General features: G+C 55.6%; 2 protein-coding genes across 4 annotated transcripts in view; one reads left to right on the forward strand and one right to left on the reverse strand.

Moving 5' to 3' along the window:
• Window positions 1-103: 103 nt before the first annotated feature.
• On the reverse strand, window positions 104-11576 carry FKBP3 (FKBP prolyl isomerase 3). The gene is made up of 7 exons (XM_075926130.2): window positions 11417-11576; window positions 10410-10511; window positions 7663-7770; window positions 6717-6852; window positions 5696-5763; window positions 1811-1908; window positions 104-349 (listed from the first exon to the last, which is right to left on the reverse strand). Exons 1-7 carry the CDS (start codon window positions 11519-11521, stop codon window positions 295-297), a joined length of 672 nt encoding a protein of 223 aa, XP_075782245.1. The 5' UTR covers window positions 11522-11576; the 3' UTR covers window positions 104-294.
• A 427-nt stretch (window positions 11577-12003) lies between these two features.
• Window positions 12004-14913, forward strand: part of FANCM (FA complementation group M) — a 106646-nt gene continuing 103736 nt past the window's right edge. For 2 of the 3 annotated variants that reach the window (XM_075926120.2, XM_075926121.2), the window contains exons 1-2: window positions 12004-12795; window positions 14568-14740. In XM_075926120.2, coding sequence (XP_075782235.2) covers window positions 12009-12795; window positions 14568-14740 — 960 coding nt within the window. In that variant the 5' untranslated portion in view covers window positions 12004-12008. The remainder of the gene's footprint in view (window positions 12796-14567; window positions 14741-14913) is intronic. The other variant, XM_089778266.1, reaches the window with a different exon arrangement.

The following is a 14913-nucleotide window of genomic DNA, read 5'->3' on the forward strand; positions in this document are numbered from 1 at the left end:
GTTGCAACAGACTGTACAAAACTTCTTCCACTGCAGCAGAACGGATTTTCCAGGTCAGTTTACTGAAGTAGGGACACTCAAGAAAAAAAAAAGTTCAACTAGCTGCATGTATAAACTATTTTATTTAGTGATGTTTTACTGTACAGCAATTGGGGGGAAGGGGAGAAAACCAATGATTTTCAATACAGAAGGCCACAGCTGTAACTCTCTCCTGAAGCTGTAAGAACAGAATTGCAGTTTGCAGATCTCGCGCATGGATGAATTCACAGCAGCACAGAACCAAGTTCTTCGATATCATTCAATATCCACCAATTCAACTTCAAAGAAGAGTTTTGCATTTGGAGGAATCCTGTTTGCACAAGAGTTAAAGACAATTTCACACCATCCAGTTTGATGCATAAGTTGGCTAGACCGACCATGTGATTTACCACCTGTTGTGTGGGCTGCCCTTTCCAAACCTGACATTTCAGTAACCCCTCGCTGGGAAAGTGTTCTCCTCCCTAAGCCAGAAAGGCTGCATGCTAGAGCCAAGACATGAAATCATTCACTATCTCTGGAACACGGCAGTGACCCTCTGGAACCCACAGTGCCAGCGGTTCAGCAGGTTTCACAGTCTTAATGAAATGCTTGTGGAATGACACGCCCCTCTCCCCTCCCCGATGTGCAATGATAGAAGCACGTCAGGATGAAGATACGGCAATAAATCTGCCTCCTGCTCGGGTACTCTGAATGACGCTGATTCAGGTTTTAGGAAGGGGGGAATCTGGAGAGAATCAACTTCCTTGTCAGAGCTACAGGTCCCAAAAGAGCCATGGAGTAGGAGCAAGGGGGAACCTACAGCAGGGCGGGAAATCTAAGGCCCAGTAGCCCCAGTTTACCTGGATCTGGCCCGAGACCAGGGGCTTCTCACCCAACACTGGGGAGCTCATGCTGGCGATCCAGGGCCCCTGCCGTCCCCTCGCGGGCTGGAGCGCACAAACCCTACTAGCCTGGGCCCACCTAGGCTCTGGTGTGCGAGGGGAACGGGGGGAGGGTCGTCGTCTTTGGTTGGGGCCCTGGGGGCCGTGTCAGTGAGGGGTTTGTTTAGTTTTTTGCTTCTTGCTTGTGTGCGGCCCCCGACTGATTTTTCTGTGGGTCAGCGACCCCCGACCTACAGCTGCCAAAGGGGGGAGCAGTGCTCAGAATCTGCTGAGACGTTTCAGTGGGGGTCCTGTCTCCTTTCCATTAGCCCTTGCTGCTGTCCTGGAAGGGGGGACACAAGTTGAGAGGACGGAGACAAAGAGGTGACATTTCCCTTCCCCTCCTGCTAGCAGCACAAACAGCTGGCAAGGAACAGAGACAGGCAGCGTTCAGCAGGACAGTCCTCTCCCTTGTTCTCCTTACGTCCTCCCTCCAGGCCTATCCTGGAACGTGTGCAGACCCCTTCTCTGAACTGCTGTTGCTGCAACGGCAGCAGAGCTCTCCCCAACTGTTTAGAACGGCCAGACGGACCGGGTTGATCTAGTTGGGATTGGTCCTGCCTAGAGCGGGGGCTGGACTTGACATCCTGAGGTCTCTTCCAGCTCTATGATTCTATGACTAAGGGCCCACCCGGCCCATTGAAAGAAGCGACCTCTGAAACAAGCACGAGCGAGTCCCGTCCGGTAAGTCAGACACCGCATTGCCAACGTTCACCCGGCCAGAAATCCGGCTGTGCCTCGCTCACGGGTTTCCAGAGGGAACCACCTTGCCGCAAGGAGCCGTTACGCGCAACAAGCACGTTCTCAAGAGATGCGGCCCGTGCCGGTCGTGTTTTCGAGTGAAAGGATACTTGGCGTCAGGCTGCCCTTTCTTGCCATACGCCCATTCCGGTTCTATTTCCAGATGAGCCTTCTCCCCTTTACTCATCGTCAGCAGAGCTTCATCCCACTACAAAAGACAGTGCGTTGTAATGTGAACTTCAAAAGACGACCTCATTTCCCCCGTTTGGCTTCTGTCCTTTAAGGGCCTGGGCTCTGAGCCACAGCACACGCCCTGCAACGCTTTCCGGCTCGCAGCGTTCAAGCAGTGCTGGACAACTGGAGTTTTCCTTTTAAAAAACAAACATTCCCACAGGTAACACCTGCTCGAGAGCTGCGCTAGGATTCGCTGCCACTGAGTTGATGCATTGCGCAGGCGCACACAGTACAGCGGCCATCAGTCTCCACTTTATTGTGCCCCAGATGTGAAGACGCACGGCTAGGTCTACACTGGCGGGTTCTTGCGCAAGAACCCGCAGAGCGTCCACACTGCCCACCCACTCTTGCGCAGATGGTTTACAGTCCGGCCTCGGCAGACAGGGCTTCTTGCGCAAGAGCTACGCTCTTTTCTAACGGGTGAGCTCTCTTGCGCAAGAGGGCAGTGTGGACGCTCGGCAGGGATTTCTTGCACAAGAAACCGCTATGGCTAAAATGGCCATTGGAGCCTTCTTGAGCAAGAGAGCGTCCACCCTTCCATGGGCGCTCTTGCGCAAAAGCAACATGGCAGTGTGGACGTGTTCTTGTGCAAGAACCCGCCAGTGCAGACATAGCCTAGTAGGCCAGATCCGTACGGCAGTAGGAGTAGAAAACCCAGAGTGCACTTTGTTTGGGTCTTTCTGAAGTTTGACAGCTAATTCTCTCAGTGCCCAGTCCTCCCCATGCCAAACCTCCCCGCTAGTGTTCGGAGTTTAGCTCCGTACCAGCTTATCACGACGAACAGGCGGTGTTCCTATTAGGGACATAGGGGAGTAGTTGAGCCAACTCCTCGCATCGCCCCACCATTCTGCCTCTATCAGCAGGCAGCGAGGTCGGGGGACGGACCGAGCGGGCAGAGGCGCAGCGGGAACCCAGCCCGAGCAAGGACTGAAGCAGTCGCTGCTCACACCAGGTTCCTCGCTGCGCCTCTGCCTTTGAAACGTAGCAAAAGCCGCGGGCAGCTCTTCCTGCATTTCAAAGGCAGAGGCGCAGCAGGGATAGCGAGCGCCCCCTCCCCTTTATCGACTAATCCAGTAGTGGATGGAAATGCAGTCCACGACTGGGCTCGCTGATGAGTCGAAATTCAACGTCCCGTCTCAGCCGTGGGAGGTGTGTGTCCACAAGCCAAGCATGGACGCTCTACAGCAGCGGTTCCCAACCTCTTCCCGATGGGGACCCGTTCTGACAATTCAGGAAGGCTTAGTGACCCAGGGCAATTCAAAACGTGCAAATGGCTCCTTAAGAGCCACCTGGGGAGACACCTGGCCACCCTTTTGAAATGTAATGTTGACCCATATTTGGGTCCGGACCCAGAGGTTGGGAAACCCTGATCTAGAGCAAGCGACGAAAGTGGAGCCAAGCAGCTCTCACAAGTGAGCGCTTGCAGAGTGGGCCTGGGCCCAGTGACATTCTGGGTTCTCACCCTGTCTCAGGACGGCCACCCAGCACCAGCACCAGTCGGGCAGAGCACTGGTGGGGAACTCGCCTGCGCGAAGACTTACTGCTGCCCGGAGCAAATGGAGGCAAAACGCAGGCCTGGCGCTCCGCTCTGCACCGAGAGGTTCACACGTCCCGCCCCACTGCATCCACCTCTGCCCCCCTTCACCAGGCCCTCCCGGGCAGGCAGCTGCGTCAGGGGCGTGAGGCTTTGGCTACAGCACTAGATCAACCCCCTGCACGAGGGGAGCAGCTGACGGCGCCTGTTCACACTGACACCGTAGAGTGCTAACTTGCGGGGGGGGGGGGGTGGCTGCACAGACCTAGCCTTAGGGCCACCCTTCTGCGCTAGCGGCAGTGCGAGCACGGCGCCCTGCGCACGGACGGAGCTGGATTGCAAAGGCGTGCATCAGCCTGCCGGAGTCCTGGATGAGCTTCAGCCGCAGCACCCCGGCAGAGAGCCGGCCAGCAAACACGGCATGACGGGAGCGCGGGGACGTGCCCGGCACTGCACCCGGGAGACGGTGCGTCAAAGAGGGGCTCTGGCCTGCCAGGTGACTGGAACCAGCACCTGCTGTCAGTCCGGGCAGGGGGAGGGCCAGGCGCACACGGGGCTCGAGTGCCCATCTGCCTCGTTAGGCTCAACAGACCGACAAAGCCGCCGCTCAGCTGCCACCAAACCCTCTACAGGGCGCAGTGCAGAGGCGCCCGGCGACAGGCCAAGCTCTCGCCCCTCGCCCGACAAGCCCCATGGCATTTCCCAAACGAGGCGTCCCCGGCTGGGCCGCACCTTCCCTGCCCCGCGCAGGGCAAAGGCAGCAATTCGGGGGCCCGTCCGGATCAGAAGACCCACAGCTCAGGGGTGAGGGCCCTCGCCTGGCTCGCTTGATCTGGGTCCGGGACGTGGCTCAATGGCTCCAGAGAGCTGCTGACTATTCTGGGCCGCTCTGCCCTGTTGGTGCGGCTCCAGTCTGTGGAAAGACCTGACTCTTCACCGGCGCGGGGACCCAACCCCGACTCCCCAGCCGTGCTGACTGCGGCCCTTGCTCCCCACTCTGGCCTAATGGATATTAATTCTTTAGACAGAGAAGCTATCCCCTCCCCCCCACACAGACCCGTGGTCAGGACACAGAACTGTTCCATGGGAGATTGGGGCTCAAGTCCCTGCTCCGACTCAGTGCAGGGGCCTCAGTGCAGGACCCTGGCATCTCACCAGTGCCATGACCTCTGGACTACGGCTACCATGGGCTGCCGAGTGGTCTCGCTGGCACAGCACATGGGGTGGGCAAGGGGCTTCCGTGGGCCAGATCCGGCCCATAGATCAGGGCCAATCGGGGCCTGGGGAGCGAACGAGGTCTCTTCCCGCGACGCACTTTCACTTTCACTTTAAGTGCCATGCGCCCCTTGCGGGGGGGGGGGGGGGGGAGAGACTGGGCCTGGGGGAGCTCGCCAAGTCTCCTCCTGCCCTGCAGGGGGGCGGGTGCCTAGAGGGAGCCACCAGCTATTCAGAACAGCTGGCAGTTCTCTCTAGGCGGGGGTGGGGGGAGAGGACACAGGGGCAAAGACTTCACGTGTCCCCCTCCACCCCCAAACCAATCACGATCTGTGGGAGGGGAGTATGGAAGTGCCCTGGTCTGCCCCTTCTGACAGAGGCCCCGCCCCTTGCAGGGTGGCCGGGGCCACTTCAAAAACTAGTGAAGTGGCCCCCAGTCTCAAATGATTGCGCATCCCTGGTGTGGGCCCTGCTGCCAGGGGAGGGATCACAGCGAATTCCAAGCCGAGAGAGGTGCCTCCCTCCAGCCTGCCAAGTGCCTGTGCTCAACCCGTGGGGATGAGGCACCCGCACGCCCATGAGGAACTGGTCCTCCGCCCTGGCCCCTCTTCTGCATTCCACACTTCTCCTCGGGCACTTCCCCACTCGGCTCCACTGCGTCCTGAGAATCCCCTTCCTAAGCACCTCACGCAGGGCTGCGACGGCAGGACAGCCAGAGGGACTCCACTGAACGCTGCCCCCAGCCGAGGAGCACTACGCGCTGTCAAGGAACGAGAGCGCTCGCTGCGCCAAAGATCGCCCCACTAATACTGCTGGCCATGTGTAGTTAGGGGAAGGGACCGGCCCCCAGACGTTCAAGTGCATTTATGGACAACTGAAACGGAACATGTAACTGGCGTAAGAGCGGTCAACTCGCTCCCTTCCCCATATAACGCAAAGCAGCACCCAACAGATGCACACCAAGGGCTAATCCCCATCAGGCTCTGATCAGACTTTTATGGGGTTTACTTACGCCTCTGATAACTTTTCCTACGCCAACTCTGAAACTTAAAGGTTTGGCTCCTTTCTTCTTCTTTGAACCTGCAAAACACTTGTGTATACATTTATCCAGCCAGAGTCAAACCCTTAACTAGCTCTCACTAATATTTCTGACCAGAATTACCCCGACGGTTATGCACCCCAAATATCTACTGCACCAAGATGTACGCTCGTTTATGGGCGATAAAGGAATCTCTCCACATTCCGTATCATTGAATTATTCAAAATAGCAGCTCAATAGCACTCAGTGGGGGCAATTCAGTCTTGATGCAAGTGCCCATCGTTTCTTTACCAGCTGCATTAGCACCAGAGTGTCATGGATGTGGGAGAGGGATTCCATCTAGCTGTGGAATTCGAAATGCAGAAAGAGACTGTATTTGGCTTGCAACATGCTGGGTAACATCAGCAGGGCACCAATGTTATAACCCTTGACTGGAGTAGAAAATGGATTGTAAACCAATGAGCAGACCCTTACACCCCACTGCAATGACATTGTCCCTTTAACAGAGCTGCAACACTGCTGCCAAATGGACCTTTTGAGCACTTGTCCCCTTCCCCATAAACTCTGCACGTTACACACTTCTCCCCAAAACCCGTCTACACGATCGATACTACACGTCGTCTGCTCGGGCAGTTAAATACGCTACTGCCCCTCACGCTCTATAGCTAATTAAAAGCCCTTCTGCAGAGCCTAAGTCAGTATGCCTCAGGTTATCCATGGCCCGAGGCAGATGCAGGGATCTGGTTACTGAGTCCTGCTTTCTCTCTCGGAATGATGATCCCAAGAACTGTCAGCGGGAAGACCCCGATCTCACCAGGACGAAGGGGCAGAAGCAATCTGAGGACTCAGTCCATTCAAGCTTTTTAAGAAATATAAACAGTGTCTGACAAGACAATGTGGTGACCAGCGTTCCAGCTAATTTCTTCCACTCCTCTCAATGGAAACCATTTGAACTCTTTCAACCTGCAAGAGCTTGCTAGTCACGTGACCTTACTTGTTTGAATATTGGTGTCGAAGACCGTCCCATCCTGTAACTTTCCCGTATACCAGCAATGAACGACGTCTCCTTTTTTTGGAAAGTTAGTTTTATCCCCCTTTTTCAGAACTGACTTGGTATATTTTGGCGGACCCTAAATTAAAACAGAAAGAGAGAATTACCATGACCCCAATGACTAATCGCAAGTTCTCAAAGCACACAATGGACCTCCATTCACTTGGGTTGTTTAGATACGAAGGTGAACAGCCCCCATAAATGCTTTTCAATTAATACTACGTGCACGGTACGTTGGCATCCTTTGGCAAGGGAAGGGTTAGATAAATGTAACCTATGCCAGATCATGCCAAAGGTATTTAAAGTGCTGTGGAGAAATGTGCATGAGAATAGCTACTGACTCAAAATATGCAGGAAATGCTGGGAGAGAAATTGAATCAAGGTCCACTTTTTCAATCAGATGAGGGTCCTCCACTAAGCTACAAATACAAACTCATGAACAACTTGCCAGTAGACACTTCCCAGCAGCCAGTTCTGGCGAGACAGCAAGCCAAGAGCACTTAATGTCTCCTTACGTTTGTACAAGTTGAGCTGCTCAGCTCAATTTCTTCACTTGGACTCTAGCCCTCAAACATCCCCCATCCAGTTAGTGACGATTCCAACGAGAGAAAATGCCGAGGGGTTACATTGTACCAATACGACATTTTGCAGTAACACTAGCACTTTCTGCTTGGACACTGCCATCCAATTCACGAAAGTTTATCCACCTTACCACTTCACTTCCAAGAACTGTCCTGTTTAGCTTCAACAATTTCGGACTCAATTCATTCATCCGTTTCAGGCTGCACTGTTTAACAACTACCCCACAACCCCACCTACTCACATTCCCTTTTATCATTCCAAGTTTCATACTACTACATAGGCAGTAGTCCTGATCTAAGATACATACCTCATCAACAATCTCTTCTGACTTGGTTTCTTTTGCCTTGTCTTCATTAACCTTGACATTTTTTACTTGCTCTGTCACTTTATCTGTATTTTCCGTGCTTTTAAAGCGCTGTAAGGAAAAAAAGACCATTACCATCTACATCATAGGACAGAAAATCCTTCAGAAGGCCGTCAAAAGTATATGAAAGCTGCAAAATAAATTTAAGGACCAGTTCTGGAGAAGAATCAATCATGGATTCCAATAAAGTCTGCAGTCGCTGCAGTTGTAAGGGTCTACGAAGAGAACAAGAGGAGTGAGGTCATATTTGTATTGGACCACCCTCCACTGGCAATAAAGCCGCTTTCAAGCTACACACAGCCCTTCTTCAGATCTGGGTACAGTAGCGTCTCATAACTAAATACAAGGGGGACTAGATTGTTTAGCGTAAATACTTAACTTATACCCTAACGCTATGTCTACACTAGCGCAATCTTGCGCAAAAGCAGACGCTCTTGCGCAAAAACTTGCTGCCTGTCTACACTGGCCATGTGTTCTTGCACAAGTAAACTGATGTTCTACTGTATGAAGTCAGGGCTTCTTGCGCCAGAACTCTGATGCTCCCGCTCAGGAATAAGCCCTTTTGCACAACTGTTTTTGCGCAAGAGGCCAGTGTAGACAGGCAACATGAATTTCTTGCACAAGAAAGCCCTATGGCTAAAATGGCCATCAGAGCTTTCTTGTGCAAGAGTGTGTCTACACTGGCATGGATACTCTTGTGCAAAAGCACATGCCAGTGCAGACGCTGTCTTCTGGAAGAGTTTTTGTGTGAGAACACGCCAGTGTAGCCGTAGCCTTCGGGTACACAGCAGCGTTATTTCAGAATAATGTTGAGTTGAGCTGGAGGACTTCTTACTCCAACTCCTGTAACCCTCCTTTTATGAGTAAGGGAAGTCAAGGGAAGTCAAAGGAAGAGTGCTACAATTGTCGTGGCTGACATTGTGTAGCTTAATTCAACTTTAGCCCTGTTGTGTAGACATGCCCATAGACACCATTCAAGGGAAAGTGACCAGTTAACACTGCTCCAATCATAAAACAAAACCGGGGGATTAGTGGGTTATAGATTGGAACCGAGCTGGTACGTGTCAGAGGCAGGAGTGCGGGTGTGGGGGAGCAGGCTGGAGCTTCACAGAGCCGCCTGCTCCCCCCTGCAACCTGCTGCCTCCTACAGAGGAGGTACAGAAGCAGCACTATGGAGAGGCAGGGGGCTCCTCGGGAGTGCACTGGCTGCCAGCCCCATCCCATGCGACTATCGAATAGTCACGTAATTGCTAAAATGTCACGTAGTTATTAGGGCTGTCAATGAATGCGTATTAACGCAGGGCAGAATTAATGGGTTAATTTTTTTAACATGCATTCATTGCAGGTGTTTCCGTGGCACTGCCCCTTTGAAACGCTGTCACAGCATTTCCAAGGGGCAGTGCCAAGAGGAGCCGTGGATCAGCTGTGCAGGCACTGCCCCTTTGAAACGCCGCTTCCGCTTTGAAATGGAACAAGACCCGCCAGGCCAAAGGCCCAAGTGCTTTCTGTGTGCTGCCAGCTGGGCTCCATGTGGTGCCGCTTTGAAATGTACCAGATCTCCAGCGGGGACATTTCAAAGGTGGAACGTCGCCGCTGCGCCCCTGCCCCTCCCAGCACCCTCTTCTCTTCCTCCCCCCCTTGCTGCCTCTTTCTGACAGAGGCAGCAAGCTGGGGGGCAGGGGCGGGGGAAGTGACTAGTGTGTCGATTATCCGATAAGCTTTTGCTTATTGGATAGTCGATTAGTCACTCACATCCCTAGAGCACACATCACCTCTCAGCTATAACTCTGTGGCTGTTCTTATTGGCAGGAGTGTGCATGAAACAGGCAGAACAAATGATGGTACCAACTATGCAGAGTACAGTCAAACATGTAAACCACAAACAGAAAAATCTCAAATTTCACTTAGCAATGATGTGTAAGAGTCACAACAGGCATATACACTCTATTGTAATGCAAGTGTGAGTGAGAAGCTGATCGTGTCCTTTGATGTCCATGAATGCCATTTTCACACATACAAATGAAAAGCAACAAGAATTTTCTTCATACTCTTAAAAACAAAAACATGCTTCAGCAATAGGACGATTCAGCCAAACAGGCAAATACCGTATATACTCGAGTATAAGCCGAGTTTTTCAGCACAGTTTTTGTGCTGAAAAATGCCCCCCTCGGCTTATACTCGAGTCAGCATCTCGAGAACTGAGGCGGGCAAAGCCTCAGAGGCGCGGGACCCCCCCCGCGGCTGCGGCTTCAGTCCGGGAGCCTGTGGTCTGCTGGGGACGGTCCCCAGCAGACCACAGGCACCCAGATTGAAGCGGCAGCAGTTCCCCGCGCCTCTGAGGCTTTGCTCTGCTGAGGTCTCCAGCAGACCAGGGGCACCGGAGCAGCTTTCGCCCCGACTTCCGGGGCTAGACCCGGTATCTATCTTCATTTTTTACATTTACCAGTAGCTGCCTCATTTCCTACCCTAGGCTTATACGCGAGTCAATACTTTTTCCCAGTTTTTGGGGGTAAAATTAGGTGCCTCGGCTTATATTCGGGTCGACTTATACTCGAGTATATACGGTAGTCTGGATTGCACGGAAATGGGGCTGGAGCGAAAACCATCTGCGTTCTCAGGCACAAGGAAGGGCTGGAAGAACAAGGAGCAGCTCTTCCTCCCACCCAGGCCCAGGAAAGGGAGGTACCCACCTGAGTTTCAAAAAGCTGGTTATAAGCTGTAACTAGCTGGTCCTTGTTTGCAGTCTTGGCCACATTTTTTATTTGCCCCAGTAACTTGTGTTCTGCAAGAAACTACAGACAAGAGGGGGAAATTGAGCTGAGCTGTCAGGGCTTCCCATGCAGAGCCCCAGGGCCAGGGGGGTGGCAGGACGGATCGGTCACGCGCATACCGATGCCCGGGGGTGTGCAGTCAGGGTGGGGGTGTGGCAGGGTGCAGTGGGCTGGAAGGATCACGGTACAGGAGGTCCCCACTGTAAGTCACATCCCTTCCGCACGAGCGCTGTTGCCCCTTGCAGGTTTGGACGTGTTCCAAGTCCTCCCGTTCCCCGCCCCCGAGTCCCGCAACCCCCCCAGTCTGCGCGAACGGGAGTCAGAGGCGGAGAATTCCTGCTTCGGGCTGTTTCTCTAAATAGTTTTGGAAGGTCTCGGACTCCGCCCTGGGCAGCGCCTGGAGGCAGCGGGGCCCACGGGGATGGGCCTGGCCTGGGGCTTAAGAGGGGATCCAGCCAAAGTGGGGGAGCTGGGGCTGGGAACCGGATGCACCTGAGGGGGGGTGTCCAGCCGGGGGATGGGGAGGGGGGGGCTGGTCTAGCCAGGTGGGTTCTGGGGGGGCGGCTCCCGGGCAGGTTGAGGGGGTCAGAGTGGGGGGGCCGGCGGGGAGGGCTGGGGGGGCCTGGTGGGGGGAGGTTGAGGCTGGGGGGGGCCGGGTCCAGCCGTGGGGCTCGGAGCGGGGGGGGGCCGGCAGGAGGGGTCGGGGATTCAGAGCGGGGGGGGGCTCGGAGCGGGGGAGCTCGGCGGGGGGGGGGGGGGGGGGGGGGCCGGCGGGGGGGTCGGGGGGGGGGCCCGGGGGGGGGGGGCTCGGAGGGGGGGGGGGCCGGGGGGGGTCAGAGGGGGGGGGGGCTCGGCGGGGGGGGGGCGGGGGGGGGGGGGGTCGGGGGGGGGGGGCGGGGGGGGGGTCAGAGCGGGGGGGGCCGCACCGCCTGCGCCGCGTGCTGCTGCAGGAAGTGGATAATGTCCTTCTTGGGCAGCGCCTCGCTCCGCAGCTCCGCCTCGCTCCAGCGCCGCGCCGGGGCCGCCGCCATCTCGCCGCGCCGGCTCCGCCCCGAGCAGCGCCCGGGGCCTGTGGGGGAGGGGGCGGGGCCGGGGCGGGGCCTGCGGTGAGTGGGCGGGGCCTGCGGCGAGGGGGCGGGGCCGGGGCTGTGAGACCCGCGCGCTGGCTGAAGGGGAGGAGCTTCCCCGGGCCGGGCCGCTGGGCCTGGAGTCGCGGGCGGCCCGGCACGTGCGGAGCAGCGCGGGGTCCGGTGGCTCCTAGAGACCCGGGCCGGGCTCCGTGCGCCTCGCCCAGCGCAGCTCGGCCCCCTGCCGCGCAGCGCCCGCCCCCTTCGTACTCCCCTCCCGCCTCCATTTCCCGGCATGCCGCGGGGCCCGCCCCTCCCGCCTCCATTTCCCGGCATGCCGCGGGGCCCGCCCCTCCCGCCTCCATTTCCCGGCATGCCGCGGGGCCCGCCCCGCCCGCCTCCATTTCCCGGCATGCCGCGGGGCCCGCCCCTCCCGACTCCATTTCCCGGCATGCCGCGGGGCCCGCCCCGCCCGCCTCCATTTCCCGGCATGCCGCGGGGCCTGCCCCAGGCGGCCCGTGGGGACTCCGCTTCCCAGCATGCCGCGGGGCGCTCGCGGCCGGCCGCCGAGCGTGGCGGGGTTTTCAAGCGCCGCCGGCCCCAAGATGGCGGCGGGGCGGGCGCTGAGGCGTCGAGCATGAGCGGCGGGCAGCGGACCCTGTTCCAGAGCTGGGGCTCCCGCGCCCCGGGGCCGCGGCGGGAGGCGGCTCCCGGCGGCGGGGCGCGGAGCCAGCGGGCCGGGCCCGGCGCGGCGGCGGTTGAGGAGACTGAGGCGGCGGTTGAGACGGTTGAGGCGACGGTTGAGAAGGCTGAGGCGGCGGTTGGGACGGTTGAGAAGGCTGAGGCGACGGTTGAGGAGGCGGAGGCGGCGGTTGGGACGGTTGAGGAGGCCGAGGCGGCGGCGGAGGACGCCCTGCTGGCGGCGGCGGCGGCCGAGGCGGAGCGCAGCGGGTTCTGCGCGGCGGCCGGCGCGCTGTGGATCTACCCCAGCAACTGGGCGGTGCGCGGCTACCAGGAGCGGCTGGCGCGGGCGGCGCTGCTGGCCAACACGCTGGTGTGCCTGCCCACCGGGCTGGGCAAGACCTTCGTGGCCGCCGTGGTGCTCTACAACTTCTACCGCTGGTTCCCCTCCGCCAAGGCGCTCTTCCTGGCGCCCACCAAGCCGCTGGTGGCGCAGCAGCGGGAGGCCTGCGCCCGCGTCATGGGCATCCCCGCGCACCACATGGCCGAGATGACGGGTACGGCCGAGTGACCCGCCAGCCTGTATTTGCAAAGCACGTCGCGCCGGAGCCCGTCTCACTCCCGCTCGTGGGAGCGCTCCTTTCGCCAGGGCTGCGTCTAGACTGGAAAGTTTTCCCGCAAAAACTTGCCAGCTGTCTACACTGGCCGCTTGATTTTGCGCAAAAGCACTGACGTTCCACTGTCCGAAATCAGTGCTTCTTGCGCAAATGCTTTGATGTTCCCGTTCAGGCAAAAGCCCTTTTCCGGAAATGTTTTTGCGCAAGCGGGCCAGTGTAGATAGCTGAAAACTGTTTTGTGCAATAAAGCCCCGATGGCGAAAATGGCGATTGGGGCTTTCTTGCGCAAAATCACGTCGAGATTGGCACGGACACTTTTCTGCAAAAAGTGCTTTTGCGGAAAAGCGTCCGTGCCAATCTAGGCGCTCTTTTCCGCAAATGCTTTTAACGGAAAAACTTTTCCATTAAAAGCATTTGTGGAAAATCATGCCAGTCTAGACGTAGCTCAGGAGTAAGGGAAGTCTCCCTTTTACTCCCTGCTGTGCCGACCCTCCGAAAGCCCAGTCGAGTTGTATCGACTTCAGCTGCTCAATTGACGTCACGGACGTTGCAAAGTTGATTTGGACTTTATGTCTGCACAGCAGGACAAGCAAGTCTCCTTATGACCTATGAGGAGAGGCTGAAGAATTTGGGTTTGTTTAGTCTGCAGAAGTGAAGAGTGAGGGGGAGTTTGAGAGCAGCCTTCAACTTCCTGAAGGGAGGTTCCAAAGAGGATGGAGAGAGGCTGTTCTCAGTAGTGACAGATGGCAGAACAAGGAGCAATGGTCTTCAGTTGCAATGGGAGAGGCCTAAGTTGGATATTAGGGAAAAACTATTTCCCTAGGAGAGTGGTGAAGCACTGGGATGGGTTCCCTAGGGAAGTAGTGGAGTCTCCATCCCTAGCAGTGTTTAAGTCTCAGCTTGACAAAGCCCTGGGGCTGGACTTGCTGACCTTCTGAGGTCTCTTCCAGCTCTATGGTTCTATAAGCAGGGCTACCCATAGTGAACACTGTTTCAGAGCTGGTTGGACACCACAGCTTTAAAGCCTGGAGCCTGCCACATCAGCATTGGGAAGTGTTGTGGAGCTACTGTGGTGCTCCCATCCTCTCCATGCTCTGTGTACTTGGGAAACTTGCCATCAAATCCCAGCTGGGAGTGTGGGGTTAGGCAGGTCTTCTCACCCGCCCCTCTTGCCTTGCTGGCCTATAGGCTTTGTGGCTATGACCCTCCTCTCTATTTCTAGGAGCTGAGAGAGGCTCCTTGACATCCCAAGGCATCCTGCTCTCTATTCAGATGAGCATGCTTTTTTTAAATTTTTTATTCAAGTACAGTGGCTATTTGCAGTCCCAAGTGGATGGTGTCATCAGGTACCTGAGATTTCCTGAATAGTTTGCAAAAGTTTTTAACTTAAATGGACATGGTAGGGTAGACATGGCAAAATGTCACCTATCTCTGTTATATACAGCTATTAATCCATATATCATGAGTGAGAAACAAACATAGCCCAAATTAGAGCTTGTCACTTGAAATCTATGTGAATTAAATTAAGAGGAATATTGGCTTTTGTGTGTCAACCAATGAGTTTGTTTTAAAAGAATCTTAGACTTGTGGACAAGATGTTGCTTGTGATAACCTTCTTAAAGTCTGCTGTTCACTTATGCTGTTCCGCTTTAAGGCACTTTCCCATGTTGAAATCTGTAATAATGCTTGTTTTTGCTCCCCCCTCCCCCCAGGAGGTACCCAGGTTCTCAATAGGAAGGAAATCTGGCACAATAAGAGGGTCTTTTTTCTTACACCGCAAATAATGGTAAATGATCTTTCTCGTGGAACCTGTCCTGCTGCAGAAATAAAGTGTCTTGTTATTGATGAAGCCCACAAAGCTCTTGGAAACCATGCCTACTGCCAGGTAATGGAGGACTAATGTTAACTCCACCCTCTGAGTCATTTCTTTTTGTGATCGTTGTTTATTTAAATAAACTGTATTGTAAGCAGATGGCTCTACAGTTTCTTAAACTGAGGATTTTGTAAGAAATTAACAAAGATAATTATTTTATGGTTTATAATGCCTTTATATGAGTA

Source organism: Pelodiscus sinensis, chromosome 5 (assembly GCF_052426305.1).
Source record: "Pelodiscus sinensis isolate ZL-2025 chromosome 5, ASM5242630v1, whole genome shotgun sequence".
NCBI lineage: Eukaryota > Metazoa > Chordata > Testudines > Trionychidae > Pelodiscus > Pelodiscus sinensis.

What these genes read in the sequence shown, in the direction of transcription:
- FKBP3 (XM_075926130.2), bottom strand. Translation starts at nt 11,521, where the DNA reads ATGGCGGCGGCCCCGGCGCGGCGCTGGAGCGAGGCGGAGCTGCGGAGC. An exon ending in CAGAAGAGATTGTTGATGAG is followed by an intron (nt 6,853 to 7,662) that starts GTATGTATCTTA and finishes GTTTTAATTTAG; the next exon opens with GGTCCGCCAAAATATACCAA. An exon ending in TAGGAAAAGTTATCAGAGGC is followed by an intron (nt 1,909 to 5,695) that starts GTAAGTAAACCC and finishes TGTCTTTTGTAG; the next exon opens with TGGGATGAAGCTCTGCTGAC.